Source organism: Podarcis vaucheri (assembly GCF_965113315.1).
Source record: "Podarcis vaucheri genome assembly, chromosome: 4".
NCBI classification, from domain to species: Eukaryota; Metazoa; Chordata; class Lepidosauria; order Squamata; family Lacertidae; genus Podarcis; species Podarcis vaucheri.
Window position 1 is genome coordinate 35,282,771 of NC_138762.1, and position 22,405 is coordinate 35,305,175.

General features: G+C 44.1%; 1 protein-coding gene across 3 annotated transcripts in view; it reads left to right on the plus strand.

The window, feature by feature from the left end:
* NME7 (NME/NM23 family member 7) overlaps positions 1–22,405 on the plus strand; it is a 79,103-nt gene that overhangs the window by 44,726 nt on the left and 11,972 nt on the right. For all 3 annotated transcript variants that reach the window (XM_082221030.1, XM_082221031.1, XM_082221032.1), the window contains one exon: positions 17,509–17,616. In XM_082221030.1, the coding sequence (XP_082077156.1) occupies positions 17,509–17,616 (108 nt within the window). The remainder of the gene's footprint in view (positions 1–17,508; positions 17,617–22,405) is intronic.

Consider the following 22,405-nt stretch of genomic DNA (forward strand, 5'->3'; position numbering starts at 1 on the left):
TAAAGCCCTAAACGGCCTCGGTCCAGTATACCTGAAGGAGCGTCTCCACCTCCATCAGTCTGCCCGGACGCTGAGGTCCAGCGCCGAGGGCCTTCTGGCGGTTCCCTCATTGCGAGAAGCAAAGCTACAGGGAACCAGGCAGAGGGCCTTCTCGGTAGTGGCGCCCTCCCTGTGGAACGCCCTTCCAGCAGATGTCAAAGCGATAAACAACTACCTGACATTCAGGAGACATCTTAAGGCAGCCCTGTTCAGGGAAGTTTTTAACGTGTGATATTTTATTGTATTTTTGGTTTTTATGGAAGCCGCCCAGAGTGGCTGGGGAGGCCCGGCCAGATGGGCAGGGTATAAATAATAAATTATTATTATTATTATTATTATAAAGCAGCTTCCTCTGTTTCCTATGAAACAGAAATATTTAATCTGGCTATTAAATATTTTAAATGCTAGCAAAAATCAGACTCTACAAGTTGACTGCTTAAACAGTCATGATTCTAGTAGTGCATTCCTATGCACATTGATTTCGAAGGGAGTCCCTTGTGTTTAAAAGAGGTTACTCCCATGTAAGGCTGCGCTTCCTACTTACGTGGAAGGAAGCCCCATTGAATTCACTGGGAGTAACTTCTGTGAATGTATGTCTAGGAGGAAGGATCTAGATACATTCAGATTGGCGCAAGCATATTGTCGTCTTCTGATGACTCTTTTGCGGAATTCCACACCCGAGAAACAATGAATTACTTACTGTGACGGTAAAACAACTTAGCATATTTGAAGGCAGATGAGTTTATGATTACAAATAATTAGGCTGCTCTTCACATTGCACTAAGCAATGCAAACAGAAGGGAAAATGGATTCTCCGTCAATGACAGACCGTTATCGACTGGAGTTAGAAAACAGATCAATAAGAAGCTGCAATTAGTATGTCATGCTGTCTGTGGCTGTCTCTAGCGGAAAGGACATGGTTGGATTTTTTCAAATGTTATTTAGGGTCAAATATAATCAGTGTTCCTTTTCCTTATTAAAGAAAATAAATTCTATATTGCATACACTAGTTATTGTCAGTCTGCTAGAAACTTTGCATTTTAAGGTGTTTGCTTCTGAAGTGGGTAAAAGGGCTTGTGAGGATGTGCAGGCCTAGCTCTGTCCCTCCAGGACACCATGCCCCCAGTGTGTGATTGGCAGTCTTCTAAAGGGGACCATTTCTATGTGTGTAAGGTTGGGTTCCCAATCCCCACGTTAGAAACGTTCCACACCATACCATATTTTTAAAAGTTTCTACTCGGCTTTAATCCAAACGTCATTTGTATGTGTGAGTTGAAAACAATAGCTTCAAAATGCTGTGAACTTTTGAAACATTCCTGAAAAGCGTTCAATATTTGGTTTTTAACTCCATCCTGAACTTTAATGACTCTATGAAGCAGTTCTCCCATTTTTTTTTGGGGGGGGTCACGTCCCTGCTCGCTAACTACAACTTCATTTTCCTGTGTAAAACTACAGCCTCTCCATGAAAAAAATGCAACACACCCATCAGAAAGAATTTTTTTGAAGAATGGCTGTGTCTGATGTGGTAGTCTGAAGTTATCAGCCGGATAATTTGATCATACCAACCCTCTCTGCAGAAATCTGGGAATGCTTAAGATATATCAGGATATATCAATAGAGGCTAGGTCTGTCAATGGAGAATCAGGTGAACACCGGCATTCCTTTATTAGCAAAATAAAAAATTCTGAATTTATGTTGCTAGAGCTATATTGTGTGCATATGCAATATATTCTGTGCTAGAGGAAACATTCCTGTTTTGAAAAAACAGCCGCTGCCACCATTTGCAATAGCTGACAGCCAGAGCAGCTGCAGTGTGAGCTTTTGACTCTGTGGTTCCTTTCTCATTGTCTTATAAACCATTCATTAAACAAAGCCTTTTTAAAAGCAAAAACCAACAACCCTGAATGTGAAATGTGGGCGACTAAATGACTGTTCGGTGGATTAATAATTTAGGGTTTGCTCACTGGTCTGTTCAGCTTGCTTCTCCTTTCTACTGCAAGACAACCTGACCAGAATTTTGATCAGTTTATTTCTTTGCAGTATCACAAACATCCCTGACTAACCAAATTTGAAATTATTATTTTTTTTAAAAAAAGAAAGATGCAAACAATAATAAATATAACTGTTTTGTGTCGCTTCATTTCAGATGTGCAGGGATAATTCCCAGTCAACCAGCATGGCACTGAGAAGGGTGTTGACAACAATTCTGGGCTATTTTAAAATCCCAGCTCTGGGTTAGGAGGGCACAGCTTCTCTTGCTACTGCACTCAGGGCCATTTCTCACCTGATGCAGAGCAAGCCAAAGTATACAACCCACAGGGAGCTGTAGCCAATCACAAAGCCTAAAATTTAATGTGTAGTGCTGCAGAGCCACATTTTGAATATTCATTTCTATGCTTCTTTGCTTTGCTGTGTACATACCACACAGTTAAGGCATATCTATCCTCCACTAAAGAATCCTGGGAAATGTAGTTTGTTAAGGGTGCTGTTGCTCAGTGAGGTGTAAACTATAATTCCCATTATTCTTTTTTCTTTGTGTGTGTGTATGCTTTAAATATATGGTATGTATGCAGCCTTAGTCTAGTCCATGGGTAGGCAAACTAAGGCCCGGGGCCGGATTCAGCCCAATCGCCTTCTAAATCCAACCCGAGGACAGTCGGGGAATCAGCATGTTTTTACATGAGTAGAATGTGTCCTTTTATTTAAAATGCATCTCTGGGTTATTTGTGGGGCATAGGAATTCGTTCATCCACCCTCCCCAAAAATATAGTCCGGCCCCCCACAAGGTCTGAGGGACAGTGGACTGGCCCCCTGCTGACCCCTGGTCTAGTCACCTCAAAAGTTATGAACTCCATCTTGGAATGTGATTTTATTTTAGACTGTGATGACTGGCAGGAGTGTAGAGCTTTATCCACTACTCCAAAAGCCCCCAGAATTTCAAAACTATGCAAGATTATTTAGATAAAAGCTTCTCCTTGCATACAGAACAATTTTATACAGGTGCTGAACTTATTAAAGCCCTAAGTGGCTTTGGGATCCAAATGCCTGAAGGAGTGTTTCCTCCCACACCAGCCTGTGCATCAAGTTCTTTAATTAAGGCCCTTCTCCAAATACCATTATTTATGTATTTATAGCCTCTGCTTAATCATTGTGTATGTTTGTTAATCTTATTGCTGGAATCCATCAGATGAAGGGTAGCCGAGAATTGCTTAAAATAAAATGTTTTACTCAAAAGTCAATCCACCTAAGTTGGGTGGGACTTAGTAAGTGAGTTTAGGATTGCAACCCAGTAGTTTGTTTTGTGAAGGTGCATACAATTGATGAGTGGACCTACACCAGTGGTGGTCCAATACATTTTGCTACTGGAGGCAAAGGACAAGATGGTATCATAGAATCATAGAGTTGGAAGAGACCACAAGGGCCATCGAGTCCAGCCCCCTGCCAAGCAGGAAACACCATCAGAGCACTCCTGACATATGGTTGTCAAGCCTCTGCTTAAAGACCTCCAAAGTAGGAGACTCCACCACACTCCTTGGCAGCAAATTCCACTGTCGAACAGCTCTTACTGTCAGGAAGTTCTTCCGAATGTTTAGGTGGAATCTTCTTTCTTGTAGTTTGGATCCATTGCTCCGTGTCCGCTTCTCTGGAGCAGCAGAAAACAACCTTTCTCCCTCCTCTATGTGACATCCTTTTATATATTTGAACATGGATATCAAATCACCCCTTAACCTCCTCTTCTCCAGGCTAAACATGCCCAGCTCCCTTAGCCGTTCCTCATAAGACATCGTTTCCAGGCCTTTGACCATTTTGGTTGCCCTCCTCTGGACACATTCCAGTTTGTCAGTGTCCTTCTTGAATTGTGGTGCCCAGAACTGGATACAGTACTCCAGGTGTGGTCTGACCAGAGCAGAATACAGTGGCACTATTACTTCTCTTGATCTAGATGCTATACTCCTATTGATGCAGCCCAGAATTGCATTGGCTTTTTTAGCTGCCGCGTCACACCTTCCATTCCTGCTGAACTAGGAGCTGAATCTTAACTTCAGCAGTGATGATATCATCTTGTGAACCTGGGGCAGCAGCCTAGTTTAGGGGGTCCAGGGCATGCCATGTGGCATGTAGAGTTCTTTCCTCCCACAGAGAGGAAAGAATGAGGGGCTCTGGGCAGCAGCAGTGCTGCTGCCGACTGCCAACATCTGCTGCATGAGACCATTGCCTTACTCTGCCCAATGATAGGGCCAGCCTTTACCCTCGTGGATTCAGTAGATACTTGCAAAATTCAAAATGCAGCAAGCTGTTGTAGACTGGCTAATTTGATAAGACCTGTGATTAATGAGGCAGGTGCCTGTTGTTGGTTGTCATTCGCCTGATGCTTATGAGGTATGCGTGTTGCTTTGCTTGTTCCTGCTAATATAAAGTGGCAGGCATCTCTTCCCCCTTACAAATGGATAAATAGCATGTAGGTAAATCATTAACTGACATTAGAATGGAATTAGCCATTCAAGCCTTTAACAAAAATCTCAAATAATGCTTTATTTATTGGTTTATAAAGACTTCCAATATTTGGCAGCCTCTAGTAAATTTTGTCAGTGCAGCTAAGAAATAAAAGAGCTAAAACAAGGGCATACAATATTTATTCATTATTAACATTTATTTATTAAATGTATTTTTAAACCCACTTTTCATCTGTATGGGGATAGTCAAGGTGGTGCTCTCCAGGTGTTGTTGGACTTCAACGTCCATCATGCCTGACCACTGGCCATGTTTGCTGAGACTGATGGGAGTTGTTGTATTAATGCATCCTACCTAGCAATGGAATATTTATTTTTATTTTTTTTATTTATTAAATTTACGTACTGGTCTTCATCTGAAGATCTTGGGGCAGGTTCTGAGCATAAAAATACAAAATAAAAACACGGAATACATAATAAAAACGAGAGCAAAAACAAAGCAAACCCATACCCCCCCCAACAAATTTAAGAGAACGTAGAATATTAATTAGGCAAAGGGCTGGTTGAAGGAAAAGGTTTTGCCTAACACCTAAAGATGAAGGCACCAGGCGAGCCTCCCTGGGAAGAGCACCCCACAAAATGGGGAGCAACTGCAGAAGAGTCCCTTTCTCATGTTGCCCCCCTCCGGAGCTCTCATGAAGGAGGCACATGAAGAAAGGCCTCAGATGTTGATGAATACAGAGAAGAGCTACTTGCGAAGATCTTTAAGCTTTGAGATGATGATATAGGGAGAGGCAATCCTTCAGGTACTGGGGCTTGATGAAGCCATTTAGGACTTTAATAGGCAAACATCCCTTCATCAATTTCTCACAGAAGCAAATAAGCAGTCAATGACACTCTTTCAAAATCGGTGTAACATGATTACATCTGACTCTACTGGTCAATATTCTGGCAGTCCAGCAGCTGTGCATACTACGTATTACAGATAATCTGGTTGAGAGATAGCCAGAGAATAGATTGCTCTGGAAAAGCTATCCCTGCTAAGAAAGGGGTGCAGCTGGTGAACCAGTCAAAAGTGGGGAAAGGAACTTCATGCCGCTAGGTCCACATAAGCCAGGCATGGCCAAACCTGGCCCTCCAGATGTTTTTGAACTACAACTCCCATCATCCCTAGCTAACAGGACCAGTGGTCAGGGATGATGGAATTGTAGGCCCAAAACATCTGGAGGGCCAAGTTTGGCAATGCCTGACATAAGCCTCCAGTGGCAATGCTGGATCTAGAAAGAATCCCCACCACATGCCTTCTCCTTCATGTGTAGTGCAGCCTCACATAGAACAGGCTATATTATATCCTTTTTTCTCAAACTTGAGAACCACTTACCCATAATGTGCTGCATGTTGTCAGGATTCATCCTCAGGGTTTTGTTTTGGCCTTCATCTAGCTTCATACTGCCCCCAAGGACTGATGCAGCACCTGCACAGCGTCACCTGACTCTGATGACAACGAGAAATAGAGCTGAGTGTCGTCAGCATGCTGTGAAGCCAAGCAGAATTTCCCCAGTGCAACTGCCTAAAACCAGACCTGTAGGCAGAAGCAGAATCACTGTAACACCATGCCCCCAATTCCCAAATTATAGCACTGACCCAGTAAGATACCGTGGTCAATTATGTCAAAAGCTGCCGAGAGAGCAAGAAAAATCAATAGAGTTGCATTTCCCTTGTCTCTCCCCTGATAGAAGTCAGCAATCAGAACAAGCAGGGCAGTTTGTTGAATCCAAATTGAAATAGGCCCAGATAATAAATTATCTCCAAGTGTGCTAGGAGTTTCAGCACCACCTGTGTCCTGACTGCCTTGCCCAGTAATGGGATATTGGCAACTGAGCAGTAGATATCATCTCTTGCAGGAGTAGTGTGTCCTCCCGCCGCCTGCCCTGAAACCTTTGCCATTGGCAAAGAAGTGGCACTAGTATCGGTGCTGATTTCAGGTGAGATCTCTCATGTTCTGCAAGATCTTGCATGATTTCAGGTGAGATCTCAACAGAAATTGGTGCCAATGCTGGTGACACTTCTCTGCTGGCAGTAGCGCCAGAGGCAGCTGCCACATCCTGCCTTAAGGCTGCATTAGCCCTGGTACCCTGAGTCCAAAGAATTTGAGGTTTTATCTTCTGTTACCATCTGCCTGGCTTTAGATGGAAGTGGGTCAAGAGGTTGATCTTAAATGTCTGGGTAGCTTCATGCAAGAGAAGGTGACCCTTTTAGGTGTATTTGTGAAGTACAGTGGTACCTCAGGTTAAGTACTTAATTCTTTCCGGAGGTCCGTTCTTAACCTGAAACTGTTCTTAACCTGAAGACCACTTTAGCTAATGGGGCCTCCCGCTGCCGCTGTGCCGTCGGAGCACAATTTCTGTTCTCATCCTGAAGCCAAGTTCTTAACCCGAGGTACTATTTCTGGGTTAGTGGAGTCTGTAACCTGAAGCGTATGTAACCTGAAGCATATGTAACCCAAGGTACCACTGTATGCAATACAAACATTGCGGGCTTCATTGTGTATCACTACGTAACAGTTTGGAAGGGCTCTATCTTCCCTGTGGCTTCTTTCAATACTACTTTGCTTGAAAGCCCGGAATCAGATGGGAAGGACTAACTGCACAAGTCATTGTTGCCAATTGAGGGTGGGGGTGATCACGAGGGATTTGGTCAACCTACACGAGCAAAGGGTCTTTGTTGGCATCCTCACCCTTCCTTTTTTTTTAAAAAAAAAATATTTGTTAGAGTTTCCAATTTTTACAAACAAAAAGAAAAAAGCAAACATAAAAAGCAAAAACACATAAATTTCACAGCTTATTTTCTCATAACATCTTTCCCCGACCTCCTCATACCTCCCCTTCTTGTATATCCAGTTCAAATTATTTATACAGCAAATCCTTATCTCAAAGCATTACAGCTTAAAAAGAAAAAGAAGAAAAACACCTTATTTTCTCTCCAACATCTTAGATTGTTATAACTTTGAATAAAAGAAAACCATTTTATCCAATTCCTTTTACCATTACAGCTAAAAACCGCTTAATTTCAATTCAACATCATTCAACATTCCTTAATTTTACAGTATTTTTGTAGATAGTCCTTAAATTTTTTCCAATCTTCCTCTGCCAACTCTTCTCCCTGGTCACTGATTCTGCCAGTCATTTCCGCCAGTCCCATACAGTCAATCAGCTTCATCTGCCATTCTTCCAAAGTGGGCAAATCTTGCATCTTCCAATACTTTGCAATAAGTATTCTTGCTGCTGTCGTTGCATACAAAAAGAAAGTTCTATCCTTCTTTAACACCGATTGGCCAACAATGCCCAGGAGAAAGGCCTCTGGTTTTTTCAGAAAGGTATATTTAAATACCTTTTTCAGTTCATTATATATCATTTCCCAGAAAGCCTTAATCTTTGGGCATGTCCACCAAAGGTGAAAGAATGTACCTTCAGTTTCTTTACATTTCCAACATTTATTATCGGGAAAATGGTAAATTTTTGCAAGCTTGACTGGGGTCATGTACCACCTATATATCATTTTCATAATATTTTCTCTTAAGGCATTGCATGCCGTAAATTTCATCCCGGTGGTCTACAACTGTTCCCAGTCAGCAAACATAATATTATGTCCAACATCTTGTGCCCATTTAATCATAACAGATTTAACCGTTTCATCCTGAGTATTCCATTTCAACAGCAAGTTATACATTTTTGACAAAATCTTGGTTTTGGGTTCTAACAGTTCTGTTTCCAGTTTAGATTTTTCCACCTGGAAGCCAGTCATCCTCACCCTTCCATGCCCCCCACCCAGCTTGCCAAATGCTGGAAATCCAAAGCCAGCAGTGTGAAACTAAACGAGATACTTTTCATAGACCGATTCCTCCTTGTTCTTCGCAGGAACTGGCTTGGCCAGTTTGAATGCTGACACGTTGTCACTCAAATAGCCATTTTTGTAAAATACCGTGTTAAGTATGTAAGGACTGTAAATGCTGCATGTCAACAATAACTTGCGCTGGAAGCCTGCTGTTACAGAATTGGTTGATTTATTCAACCCAGTATATGAGAATCTGCTTCCTCTCTCTCAATAGTCTGTGTTCTGCCCTTTTCTGCGAAACCTGTTTTTATTTGCTTGCCTGTTTGGCACTCCATCACAGCAGGAGGAGTTCTGGGCTGGTGATATCAAGTATCCTGCAGGGCTTCCCCAGTGTTGTCATTGCTCCAACACACCACCCCTGTCTTGCTAAGCGGCAGCATCACTAGTCCAGGGAGCTGGCCTTCTGAACCATCTCATAATCTCTCTGAAATGTTTGCTGAGGAGGAGGTAAATCTGAGCACATTAGCCACCATTTTTATGGGTTCTGCTCCCCTGCCAGTGGCCAGGTGCACTGAAATTTAGAAGGCGAAGCTTTCCCTGTCACTTACTTTCATGCCAAGAATATTTTCATTTGCTAACTTACTACAGGTTGTCAGGCTGCAGTTAAGGACAGTGTTGATCTAGTAAAATTGGTCCCATTCAGCTTGCTGGAATGTTGTAAATGTTGACTGGTCCTAATAAAGGCAATGTTTTACTGTCCCTGGAGTTTGTTTTTCTAATTAAAATGTTATATTGAATTATGAATATATACACAATATATTTCATTCAAATTCAAATATGTTTTATTGGCGTGTGTACATGCATTAATGTACTAAATGTCCGTCTCATCTTTGTCCTACTTGTTCTCAAATCATCCCTGAAATGTAGGTCAGATAGCTACAAGAGAATTTACAGACAGCGAAGAACAAACAGTTCTTAACATTTCTAAGGGATTTACTGTGAACAAGTGTTCTTCCCACTGGACTTTTCATTTGGTGTCTCAGGCTGATAGACTTTCTCTGCTGCAGCTTTGCCCAACCTGGTGTCTTCCAGAAGTTTTAGACTAGAATTGGGAGTAGTCACAGTAGTTTCTCTTGCAGCGTTAAAAAATGAAGCCTCACCCACAAATAGAGAGGAATTTGACAGGTACTCACCCCATGAGCAGGGACCCTGTAATATTTCTATGTACCTTCTCTATGTGTATGATTGTATTTTGATTTTGAAACAATACAACCTCTACAAAATGCACCCCAAAGTTAATTGCACCATGTAGTCTTTTGCATTACCTGATTGTAAAGCTGGTCTGGAATATTATACTTGTTATTGAATGGGAAATTATATTCTGAAAAGGATGGGTTGCTGCCATTTAAATCAGTTGCCTTTAATGAAGAGACAGACCTTGGCTCATTTGTCACCTCAGTCTTGAGTTGCTCTCCATCAGGAAAAATTACAGTTCAATTACTGGTTTCTGCCTTTCTTTTCTAGTGGAGCTTCCACTTCTCCAATAAATTTGTACAGACTTGCAGCTGCACTTTTGTCAGCTGATGCCAGAAGCAAGCAGTTTAATTTATAACTTGAAACCTCCTTTACATGCTGCTTAGAAACTTGCACATATTAACAGGTGCTTTTTTGATGGCAAGGTGGAAAACCTCTGCACTGCAGCAGTCTGTTTTGTTAGCAAAACTCCTCTATAGACTTTTTTAAAAAACCTTTTATTATCCAGAGCAGCATCTTCCCCACATGCTTGAGCCTGCATGAGATGTATGGATAATGTTGATATGTAGATGTCCCAGTTTTCACATGGCTTACTAATTGGAGCTTACTTTTGAATTTCAGCATTCAGACTGGCAAGCTAGTAGGAGGGTTTATAGTTCTGCAGTGTGTATGACATGACAATGGACACATAGGACTGAGTGAAATTGAGGAGTACTTCTTGCAATCATTTTTGGCAGACCAAAAGGTTCCAACAATTTTTCAATGGTTGTTACAGCGAGGAAACATTTTCCGCACCCTGAATTGGCTCCATTTGTTCTTTCACAATGCTGTCACATAGCCAAATCGGATTCGCTAAAAAGCATTGTTACATTATCCATTTCAGAATATGATCTCCAACTGGTGAATGTCCACACAATTTGGATCTCACAAAAGCTGTCTATTCTATCCCAAAATTGAAAAATAAAATGAAATGTGCTACACATAAAGAGTTATAGGTCTCAACAGTAAGATCTGAAGCTGTCAGGGAACTGACATCGGAGGAAAGGGAAGTGGTAGGGCTCCCAGAGACTGGGAGAGAGTCAACAGCCAAAGCAGGGACCAGCAGGGGGAGCGCGGGGTCTCTGGAGGAGGATCTCAGTAATGCTGAGAGAGACGCAGCAGCCCAGGCAGGAAGCAGAAGGGGAGAGAAAGGGGTGAGAGACACTTCGAGCGAAAATAGCGGGGAGGTGTCAGAAGCAACTGCAGGGAGACCTATGCTTCGCCGGAAGCTGTCACGTCGTGAGTCCAGGAGACGCGTTTCCGTTAAGGAACTTCTTTGCTGGAAGCGCTTCCGCAGACAGCCACTGTCGGACTCTACAAGTGACTAGAGCAGACATGTCTGAGGAGCTCTGTCACACACAGAGGTTTGTGGGGTCGCACAAACTCTGAAGGGGCACTATTTTAAGCACAAGCAGCTAATCATCCCCTGACAGCAGTCCGACAGTCTCTGTACGCTGCCTGTGCAGGAGAAGGCATCATGAGCGACCCAGCAGGAGCCGGAGCCGCAGGGGGTGGAGCTGGTCCAAGCTTGGAAGACAGATACCGAGCATTGGAGGTCCAACTTGCGCTGCAGACGGCGAGGCTCGAGGAGAGGAGGGCTCAAGATGCAGACAAGAAGGGGAGAACCACTCAGTTCCCCAGAAAGGTACCAGGATTAGTGCAGAAGTTTGGGGGGGACCCCAAGGATTACCATGCCTTTAGGACTGAAATGCAATATGCCCTGAATGTGCAGTTTGATGAGTTCCCTGATGAGGAATCCCGAGTTGCTTTCGTAATTGGGCATCTTGAGAAGGGGGTGCGAGATTGGGTTCGACCCCTGATGGCAACGCACAACGATATCCTGAAGGACACTATGAAATTCTTTCGTGCAATGGATATCATGTTCTCCAGCGATATTGAGGAGGGGGTAGTGCGCAGACAGCTAATGGCTTGCAAGCAGGGAAGCAGATCTGTCCGTGAGTACTGGACTGAATTTACCATGCTGATTCACAGATTGGGGTGGGATTTATCGGCAGCACCCATTCAGATGCTATTTGAAGAAGGTCTTTCTTCAGCTGTGAAAGACGAGCTGGCCAGGAGCCCCAGGGCGGTGTCTATGGATCAGCTGACCAAATCTGCGCTGACCATTGGAGCGCGCCAGGAGGCAAGAGCCTTGGAGAGGCGGGAAGGGAGAGGGGAACGTTGGAAGGAGTTACGCATTCCAGACATTCCTGAGCCAGCTTTCCCGCCGGCAGAGCCGATGGAAATCGGAACAGCCCGCGCGCGCGCAGTTTCAAAGCCCAGTGAGGGGGCGAAGAAGGAGGGAAAGGGACCCCGGAAATGCTATCTCTGCCAACAGCCAGGCCACTTTGCCAGAGTCTGCCCCCAGAGGAAGGAATGGCAAGGGATGGTGGGAACTGTTGAGGGGGAAGAGCAGGGAGAAACGGAGCAGGTAAAAGCCAACGCCTGGTTGCCAGCAGGGCACTGCAGCCAGGCCAAAGAGCAGTGAAAGTGCCCCTTCCCCAAGTGCCAGTGCCAGAAGCTCCTCGACCTGCTCTAGTGATTGAAGTGTCGCTAGAGTTGCAAAATGGACACCCCCTAAAAATAAAGGCGCTGTTGGACTCAGGCAGCTCCTGCAATTTCATGAGCAAGGAGTTTGCTGCTGAACACCAGATACAGACTATCCCCTTAAGCAACCCCCTGCAGGTGACCATGATCGATGGCAGAGAACTGTTGGGAGGAGGCGTCAGCTTGCAGACCATTCCAATGATAATGAGGGTGGCAAGGCACACAGAACTGATAGCGTTTAATGTGGCCACCTTGGGAGGCGCTCCCATTATTTTGGGAATGAGCTGGCTAGCCCTACATGATCCGCTGGTGGGCTGGCATCAAAGAGTGGTTTCCTTCGGTTCCGCACATTGCTTAGAACACTGCAGGGGGGAAAAGGGGTCAGCAGGGGCCCAAGCCACCCTAGCAGGGACGGAAGTGATGGAGAAGGGGAAGGTGCCATCACAGTATGCTGATCTCAGCGACGTGTTCAGCGAGAAGGAAGCTGACCAACTACCCCCGCATAGGCCCTTTGATTGCCAGATCAATTTACTCCCTGGAGCACAGCTTCCTGTAGGCAGGTTGTATGCCATGTCAGACAGGGAGATGCAGGAGTTGCGAGCGTTCATTGACAAGAACCTGAAGAGAGGCTTCATCAGAGAGTCCAAGGCAGCGGGGGGTAGCCCAGTGTTTTTTGTGGATAAAAAGAACACGGACAAGCCGAGACTGGTATGTGACTTTCGGGCCCTAAATGCAGTGACAGAGCCGGTGGCTTTTCCTATGCCCAGGATTGATGATATTTTGACCAGGGTGCGAAAAGGAAAGATTTTTACAAAGCTGGACCTAAGGGGGGCGTACAACCTGATACGTATAAGGAAAGGGGATGAATGGAAGACCACCATGTTCACCCCTTTGGGGGCATTTGAATATCTCGTTATGCCTTTTGGATTACAAGCAGGCTCCGTGTGTTTTCAAGCCTTTATGAACCATGTACTGGGGCCTTTGCTCTACAAGAATTGCGTGGCCTTCTTAGATGACGTGTTGGTGTATTCGGAGAATGAGGAGCAACATGTGAGAGACGTCAGAGAAGTGTTGAGCAGGCTGCAAGCCAACAGACTGTGGGTGAAACTGGAGAAGTGTCAGTTTCATACCAAGGAGGTGGAATTCCTGGGGTACCGCTTGTCAGACAAGGGGTTGGCCATGGACCCCGGCAAGGTTCAAGCGGTGCTGGAATGGAAAACCCCCAAGACTAAGAAGGATGTGCAGAGGTTCCTAGGGTTTGGAAACTTTTATCGTACGTTCATCCGAAACTTCGCTCACCTGACGGCGCCCATCACGGACTGTCTCAGCAGCAAAAAGAAGTTTGTTTGGACGGGGGAGGCGGAGCGAGCGTTTGAGGAACTGAAAAAGGCCTTCGCCTCTGACGAACAACTTCTACATGTGGATTTACAAAAAAAGCTGAGGGTCGAAACAGACGCTTCTGACAGAGCCATAGGGGCGGTGCTTCTTCTGCAGCCGGGGAAGGAGGGGTCCGAGTGGCGACCGTGTGCCTTCTTTTCGCGAAAGCTGAACAAATCTGAGAGAAACTACACGGTGTACGACCGGGAACTTCTTGCGATTTATGAGGCCTTCCGGAGATGGAGGCACCTACTAATTGGTGCACAACAGAAGGTGCAAGTGCGCACGGACCATAAGAATCTAGAGTATTGGAGAACTGCGCGAGTGCTCAACCAACGGCAGTTGAGATGGGCCCAGGAGTTCTCCAAATTTAACTTTGAGATTTGTTACGTACCAGGCCAGGAGAACGTTAGGGCGGACGCTCTCTCACGCAAACCTGAATATTTGGAGGGAGAGGGTGCACCCGAAGAGACCCATGTCATTCCCGAGGATCGCTGGGTGTGTGGGGCGGCATTGGTGGGGCTAAGGGAACTGATAGAGGGAACGGTGCAGGATGAATATGCCCAGGACAAACTCAGGGGTCTCAGGAGGGAGGGAGACAAACCCGGGGGTTTTGAGGAGAGAAACGGGGCGTTGTACTACAAGGGAGCGTTATACGTACCTGAAGGAGAATTGAGGGAAAAGGTACTCAAGCAACTGCACGATAGCCCCACAGCAGGGCATTTTGGGCAACACAAAACCATGTGGCTGGTTACCAGGGAATTCTGGTGGCCCAAGGTCAGGGAAGATGTGCGGGAGTATGTGAGAGGGTGTGACCGATGTCAACGAGCCAAGGGGGAGAGGCGGGCATCGGCAGGTTTATTAGAACCACTACCCACGCCGGAAAGACCATGGGAGGCAGTGGCAATAGATTTTATGACTGATCTGCCCAGGTCCAAAGGGAAGACAGCCATTATGGTTGTGGTAGACCTGTTAACCAAGATGGCCCACTTTATAGCCTGCTCACATGCGGTCACAGCAGAAGAAACCGCTAAATTGTTTGTGGAAAATGTGTTTAGATTGCATGGTGCCCCCTTGAGGGTGGTTTCGGACCGAGGGAAACAATTTACTTCCAGGTTCTGGAGGAAGCTCATGAGCTTATTGCATGTAGAGGTGAATTTTTCCACTGCCCGCCATCCAGAAACCAACGGGCAGGCGGAAAGAGCTAATGGTGTCCTCCAGCAATATTTGAGGTGTTATGTGAATGACAGAGAGAATGATTGGGTGGAGAAGCTGGCGTTGGCAGAATTTGCCTATAACAATGCGGAGAACGTGTCCACGGGAATGAGCCCTTTTTTGGCCAATCACGGGTGTCATCCCCGAGCCTTCCCAGGGGGGGAGGGGGAGAACTGGAGCGTTCCAGCCGCAGAACAGTTCGTTGAAGAAATGGAAGCGATCCATCGCCAGCTCCAACTTAATTTAAACAGGGCGAAGGAGGAATATAAGAGGCAGGCAGACAAAACCAGAAGGGAAGGAGAAAGCATTAGGGTGGGGGACCAGGTGTGGTTGTCCACCCAAGGGTTACCATTTAAAGGAGGTTGTAAGAAGTTAAGACCCAAAAGGCTGGGCCCATTTGAAGTCACTCAACAGGTCAACCCAGTGGCTTTCAGACTCCGGTTACCTAACCACATGAAGTTGCACCCAGTGTTCCACAGATCATTGCTGTCACCGTATATAGGGGACAGAGAGGGGAGGGTCAATAGGGGACCAGCTATGGAGGAAAAAGAACACAGCTACCATGTAGCGGAGATTCTCGATTCCAGGTGGAGGGGAGAGCAAGTAGAGTATTTGGTAATGTGGGAAGGGGAGCCGGAGTCGGAAAACACCTGGGTCAGGGCAGAGGATGTAGATGACGAGGCTTTGATTGAAACTTTTCATCAGAGATTCCCTCGGAAACCCCAGCCAGTGGCGAGGTTCCGGAGGGAATACTTCGCCACCACCGACGAAGAAGAAGAGTTGGAGGGGTTCGCTGATTCCGAGGTGGAGGAGGATTCAGCGAGTCGGAACGAAGACCGATGGAGGGAAATGTTCGAGACGTCGGAAGATGAAGAGGATTCTTTTAGGGGTTTCAGCTCCTCACCGCCCAGAGGAGAGAGTAGGGGCGGGGGAGAGGGGGGCCCTGGAGGGGAGGTGGATGTCAGGGAACTGACATCGGAGGAAAGGGAAGTGGTAGGGCTCCCAGAGACTGGGAGAGAGTCAACAGCCAAAGCAGGGACCAGCAGGGGGAGCGCGGGGTCTCTGGAGGAGGATCTCAGTAATGCTGAGAGAGACGCAGCAGCCCAGGCAGGAAGCAGAAGGGGAGAGAAAGGGGTGAGAGACACTTCGAGCGAAAATAGCGGGGAGGTGTCAGAAGCAACTGCAGGGAGACCTATGCTTCGCCGGAAGCTGTCACGTCGTGAGTCCAGGAGACGCGTTTCCGTTAAGGAACTTCTTTGCTGGAAGCGCTTCCGCAGACAGCCACTGTCGGACTCTACAAGTGACTAGAGCAGACATGTCTGAGGAGCTCTGTCACACACAGAGGTTTGTGGGGTCGCACAAACTCTGAAGGGGCACTATTTTAAGCACAAGCAGCTAATCATCCCCTGACAGAAGCAAACCTTTGACAACATTGTGGATATCTTTTATGACAGAGAAAATAGAGATCAGAAGTTAAAGAATTAGGAATCAGTTTTAACTTTATATATTTAACATGAGATGAAAATCCTCCTCTCTTGCATAATGTTGAACTAGCTTGAAGTAAAACGTATCATTTTAGCTCATCTAAAATTATAGCAATGTTCTATGGCAGAAGCATTGTACTTATTGCTATGTAGTATTCTTGTTTGCTACATAATGCTAATTGTTAGAACATGCACCTGAGATGAATTTCAGAATATTAGTTTTTGATAAGAAATACAACACAAACAACCAGCGTTCTATGGCACCTTAAAGACAACCAGTTTGATGTACTACAATAAAAGTGTTAGATTTGAAGGTGCCCGGGGATTCAATGTTGGTCTTGTACAGTGGTCTAATTTAAGTATCCCTTTGGTATGTGGCACAGTGTTGGCTTGCCTCCCATTGCATGTAAAAACTTGAGGAAATCAGAAAAATATTCAAGCTGTAAATGCGGGTGGAATCTCAACTAGAAAAAAAATCCAGGTTCCTGCTGATCTAGGTGCCTAGAAGGTTACACTTACGAATTCTAGACTGTTGCTCACCATCTTGGGAAGCATTCTTACCTAAAAAGAAATTGAAGTTCATTTAGGTACTGGGCTAGTAAAAAAAAAAAAAAGATTTCTGTTGAGCAGATTGGTGGAAGTATCCATCCCTTGTTTGCCAGCCTGTTTGGTTTCCATATGTTCATCATAGACAACATGGTGATTCTTTCCCCGTGGCCAACATATAGAAACCAAGTAGAATGGCAGAGGGCAATAGCCAACAGAAGTACTTCAGTTACTGAAAGGACTTCTGGCTGTGCAATGGAACTTCCCCTCCCTCTCCTCTCTTGGCATGCACTCTGGCTTCCCCAACCCCCAGAAACAGATTTGGGGTGTGGTATAGGGGATGCACAAGGAGAAGAGAGGGACAGGAAATTCTATTTCATAAGTGGAAATCCTTGACCTAGCGGAAACACCAAGTTCAAGACAACCCAGAGAGACCACTCTTATTTGCTTGCCTGCAGCGACCAGGTGAATTCTTAAATGCAAGGCCCAAGTGGTACTTTAATTCTCTCTGGCCTGTTGCTACAATACTTTTTTCCTCATTATTTTACAGTTCTTTGCATATGTGAAGGGGAAGTCAGGATTGAGCCCTTTTACTTTTGGTAAATACTATACTATAGTGCATAAAGAGTTCTTTATTATATAAAATGCTTCTATGAATATATTTCTGTATCTTCACATAACAAGCCACTTTCTTCACCTGTTAATATTTTTATGTTGCACAGGAAATAGCTCGTTTTCTGCGTCCTGGCACGCTCCGTGCTATCTTTGGTAAAAACAAGATCCAAAACGCTGTTCACTGCACAGATCTTCCAGAGGATGGTCTTTTGGAGGTAAGGCTCAGTGATGCATCTTTATATTATAGGATGTTAAAGGAGTCTGCGAAGCTGTTTTGAGCTTTACAATGAGATGCTTAGCAGAAGTAAAATTACTATTTAAAAAAATTATAAGCCTTTCACGTTTGGTAGGGATATGGGAGAGGGCCTTCTCAGTGGCTGCTCCCAGACATTAGAACTCCCTTCCTAGAGAAGCTAGAATGGCTCACTACTTGTTGTCCTTCCACCGGCAGGTGAATACTTTCTTGTTCCAATAGGCTTTTAGGAACCGACTGCTTTTAATGAAGGGCTGGTGCCGTGCTGTTTTTATTGTGATTATTTGTACGGTTTGAATAGATTTTATATACGTGTGTAGTTCTAATTCTGTCAATGTTCAATTGTTTCTTAATGATTTTTTGGTATGTTTTTTGCATGGGTCCCGTCAGGGGAAAATGTGGGGTATAAAGGAATAGGTACATAATAATAATGAATGGTGGCAATAATTTTAATGGAATTTTAGTTGAAGTCGGCATCATGTGCAGTTACTTGTACAGTTTTTACTATATTACTAGACAATAAACAACTGAAGCAAATGGAGAATTAATTCTGAATACAGTCGGCGAACATTTTGCATGGGATTTCCATTCCCAGCCCCCATGCACCTTGGTGGAATGCATATAAGCATGCCCCGCCCCAGTTACACCCCCATTCTGCCCTTTTTGTGACTGGGAGTGATTGTGCATCATTTGGATGTGCGTTAATCGGTTGCTGCCTGTAATAGCAGAAGCTGAAAATACTCTCCAGCAAAAGTTTTTAAAGGCTTACATTTTGTAGCCTTCATGGGAATTAGATTGAAGGGTGGTCCATAAATCACTATAATAAATGAGTAAACGTTTATATACAAACTGGATTTTTATTACTTTATTAAAGTAAATTACTCTAGGGTGAACTCATTAGGACTGATTTTACATATTTTGTGTATGTGTGTAGTAAAATCCCCCACTCTCCCTTGATGCATGTTTGGCTGTGCATGTAGCAACTGAGTTATTTGAATAGTTCATCTGAAGCACAAACACAATTGATTTATAAAACTTTTATAATGCTTACTGTAATAAAGATCTCTAAGCAGTTTGATGTGCTACCATAAGCCTTTGCCTTGGATAATGTCAATCTTCATGGCTCTTTTGACTATTCTTTCAGCAGCAGGGGTGATTCTAGATCATACAGTGTCAGGCGGCTGTAAGCAACTCCTGCAGCCGGTTGCCAGGAATGTACAGACAAGGAAAAGTTCTTACCATTTGCTTTTTATTCTATATTTACAGAGAGAGGCTTGGAACACAGCCTCTTGGATAAGGGCATTGTCCCGAGTGAATCTCCACCCCCCCTTCTCCCCCACTTCCTCATTTGTCTTCAGCATCACCCCCTCTATGGGTGCCGCTTAGTGCTGTCTGTCTTCAAGCTCTTTGCTCTCCTATTTTTAAGGCTCGCCAGGTTCTGGGACATGGTGGGTCTGGATTGCTTTCTAGTGATAACCTGTCAGCCATCTGCTGCTCTGGCTCTGCCTTCTCCTCCTCTCCCATTATTTCCCAACTTTCCCCCTCATCTTCCTCTGAGCTGTGACTTCCCTCAAACCCCTGTTGAAATTCTGAACTGTCTTCCTCTTCTCTGGAAGGGTCAGGCTGGGGAAGTGGTCTCCACCATTCCTCTGCCCAGTCCCTGACATACGGATGCTATCAATATGCAGTAAATCAATATGGGTCAAAAACAGAGTATTAACAATTAGACCTTTGTGGCTTGCAAACCATTGGCCTGCTCTGCTGCAAAGAGCATATTCTGTGCCAGAATGTGACTTCTTTTCAGTGTAATTGTAATATATCAGCATTTATCTGAAGTTTGGATGTTGCGTTTGCCTTTTAGAACAAGTTGGTGAGGAAAGGGCAACAGTCATACAGAATAACACATGTTTTTGTTTGTTGTTATGATATGCATTTTGTGTTTTTATATTTTAAACTGCCCTGTGATCGTTGGATGAAGGGTGATAAAGAAATTGAATGATTTAATTAATGCAATGTGGGGGTGATAGTGCTTTGCCACATGCAAATAGCGTGAGCCCTTGCTTTGCATTTCTTTTTAGGCACAATACTCTGTTGCCATTCTGTAATTCAGTCACCCATTGATGCAGCTTTAATGCCAACAAAGCACTTTATGTACTGGTTACTTCTCGCCTGGCAATTGGACCTTATTCAGCAGTTGCAATGGATGTCTTATCATTGTCACATTAATAATGCAATGGCGCACGTAATGCTGCCTTCCGATTCCCTGGCACTTGCAGTCAGTGATTTGAAACCCCTGCACTCGGATGCACATCTAGTGTTCTTCTTCTGTGGCCTCAGGTTACAAAGTGGTTAGTGGTGGCCAGTTTTATCAAAGCCATTTGATTGTGGCTTTTGGCTTCATCCATAATGTTCTTAGTACAGTGGTACCTTGGTTCTCAAACGCCTCGGTACTCAAACAGCCTGGAACCCAAGCACTGCAACCCTGGAAGTAAGTGTTCCGGTTTGCGAACTTTTTTTGGAAGCTGTGCGTGCTCCGTTTTAAGTGTTACGCTTCCGATTTGAGTGCTACACTTCCATTTTGAGTGTTATATGCTGAGGTCTGTCTGTTTTTGCTATTTATTTTGTGTTTTTGTTTTTACAGCTCTTTTTGTTTTGTTTTTGTGACTGTGTGGAACCCAGTTCTGCTACTGATTGATTGATTGTGTGACTGCAGTACATTGTTTATTGCTTTCATTTTATGGATCAATGGTCCCATTAGATAGGAAAATTCATGTTAATTTGCTGTTTTAGGGATTGTTTTTAAAAGTCGGGAACGGATTAATCCATTTTGCATTACTTTCTACGGGAAAGCGCGCCTTGGTTTTGGAACACTTTGGTTTTAGAAAGGTCTTCTGGAATGGATTAAGTTTGAGAACCCAGGTACCACTGTACTTCTACTCCAGCAAACCTGGGTTGCCTAAGGAATTTGCATAGAAAGCTGCAAATCCCGATCTCCTTCTCCTCTCTGCCCCAGTATGGTATAAGGCTACCATTTTACTTATTTTTAAAAGTCAGACAATATTAATATTGGTTGTTAATGAAATTGATTTAAAAACACACACTACAGACCATTAACTGTAGAGGAGTTGATGGCACCAGTATATATAAAAGCCAGGTATATAAACAAATTTTAGTGGTAATTTTTGGAAGCTTAGAACATATTTTTATATTAGCAATTTCTATACTCTTTGATGAGGAGGGAGTAAACCTTAATTATACCACTGGAACTAACATCTCTATAGTTTTTATTTCTGACAGCCTGATTACAAGCAGGTATAATCAGAAACAAGCCCTACTTTCAGTTGGGCTTGCTTCTCAGTAAATATGCTTGAGATTGCAGCCTTGTTTTAGCCCTTCATCTGCATATTGTGAACGGATTAAGTATACTTAAAAATATGTTGCAACATAATATGGGCAAACTGAAAAGAGTGAAGTTAACTCGTTAAGAGATGGTGGATCCATGCAATGTTTTCATTCCTCTATTCAAAATGTTGACACTACTTATGAACTGGGTTGTGAATAACTGCAAAAAAATAGGTATTTTAGCAGGTGAGGAATTGGTAAGCAAAACATCTTACTGACAAAATTAAGGGCAATAAGAGACTCTGTTCTGAGGCATTCTGTTGCTGCTGGCATGGTGGCCTCCAAAAATATCTTCCACACTCTTGTGAGTATGGGTATTTGCCCAACAATCCTGTTACGTTATGTGAAAAGCACATTTAGACATTATCACAAGCTAGTAGTCTTCCTATTAGACATATCTAAAGTGATAATAAAAGACTTAACGCCCTGTGTGTGAGAGACTGTGGGAAGAAAGCAGGCAAAGATTGAGGTCTGGTTTATGCAACTAGGCTAGGAGTGTCCATTTCCAGCTCTAGCCATTGCTGAAGGGGGATAACTTTGCCACAGTGATAAATGAACTGGAAACCTCCTGTCTAGATGTATTCTAATTGGGGCTAGCCTTGAAGACTGTTCAGAGACTGCATCTGGTGCAGAATGCTGCCCTGAACAGCGTGCTAACTTGGAAAATTATTGTACCCGTTCTGCATGAACTGTACTGGTTGACATTTTATTATGTTTTTATCTGTGCTTGAAGCTGCCCCGAGTGGCTGTGGAAACCCATCCAGATGGGTGGGGTATATAATAATATTAATATAAATAATATAAATAAATAAATATTTCCAAACCCAATTTAAGATGTTGATGTTGACAACGAAGGCCCTAAACAGCTTGAGCTTAAGTACCTGTGGAATTCTCTGCCTCTGGAGGTGCATCAGATGTTATCAGAACGTCAGTACCAGTGGCACCTATTGACCTAGGCTTTTGGGTCTTCATTATATTGCTTAAATAGGTTCTTGCCGCACTTTGAGTTGTTGAACCTCTGTTACCTTGCTGCTATTTTGAGTTTATACTACCTTTTTGTCATGTTAATGCATAATCTTATATTATTTCTTGTTGCTGTGCTGTGTGTCGTCCTTTTATTTGTGAACCACTCTGGATTTATTTATTTTTTTCAGTCAAAAGTTACTGGATATATGAACACAAATAATAATACTAGACCCATGTATACAACTAAACTGCTCTTAGCTGCCCAGTGTAGTTGGGATAGCGAAGGATACATATCCAGATAAATAGCTGTTGTGCAGCAGCAATGTTGATTGGATTAACATTAGATGCTAAAGTACTCTGTCATAAGGTGCTGTAGCAGTAAG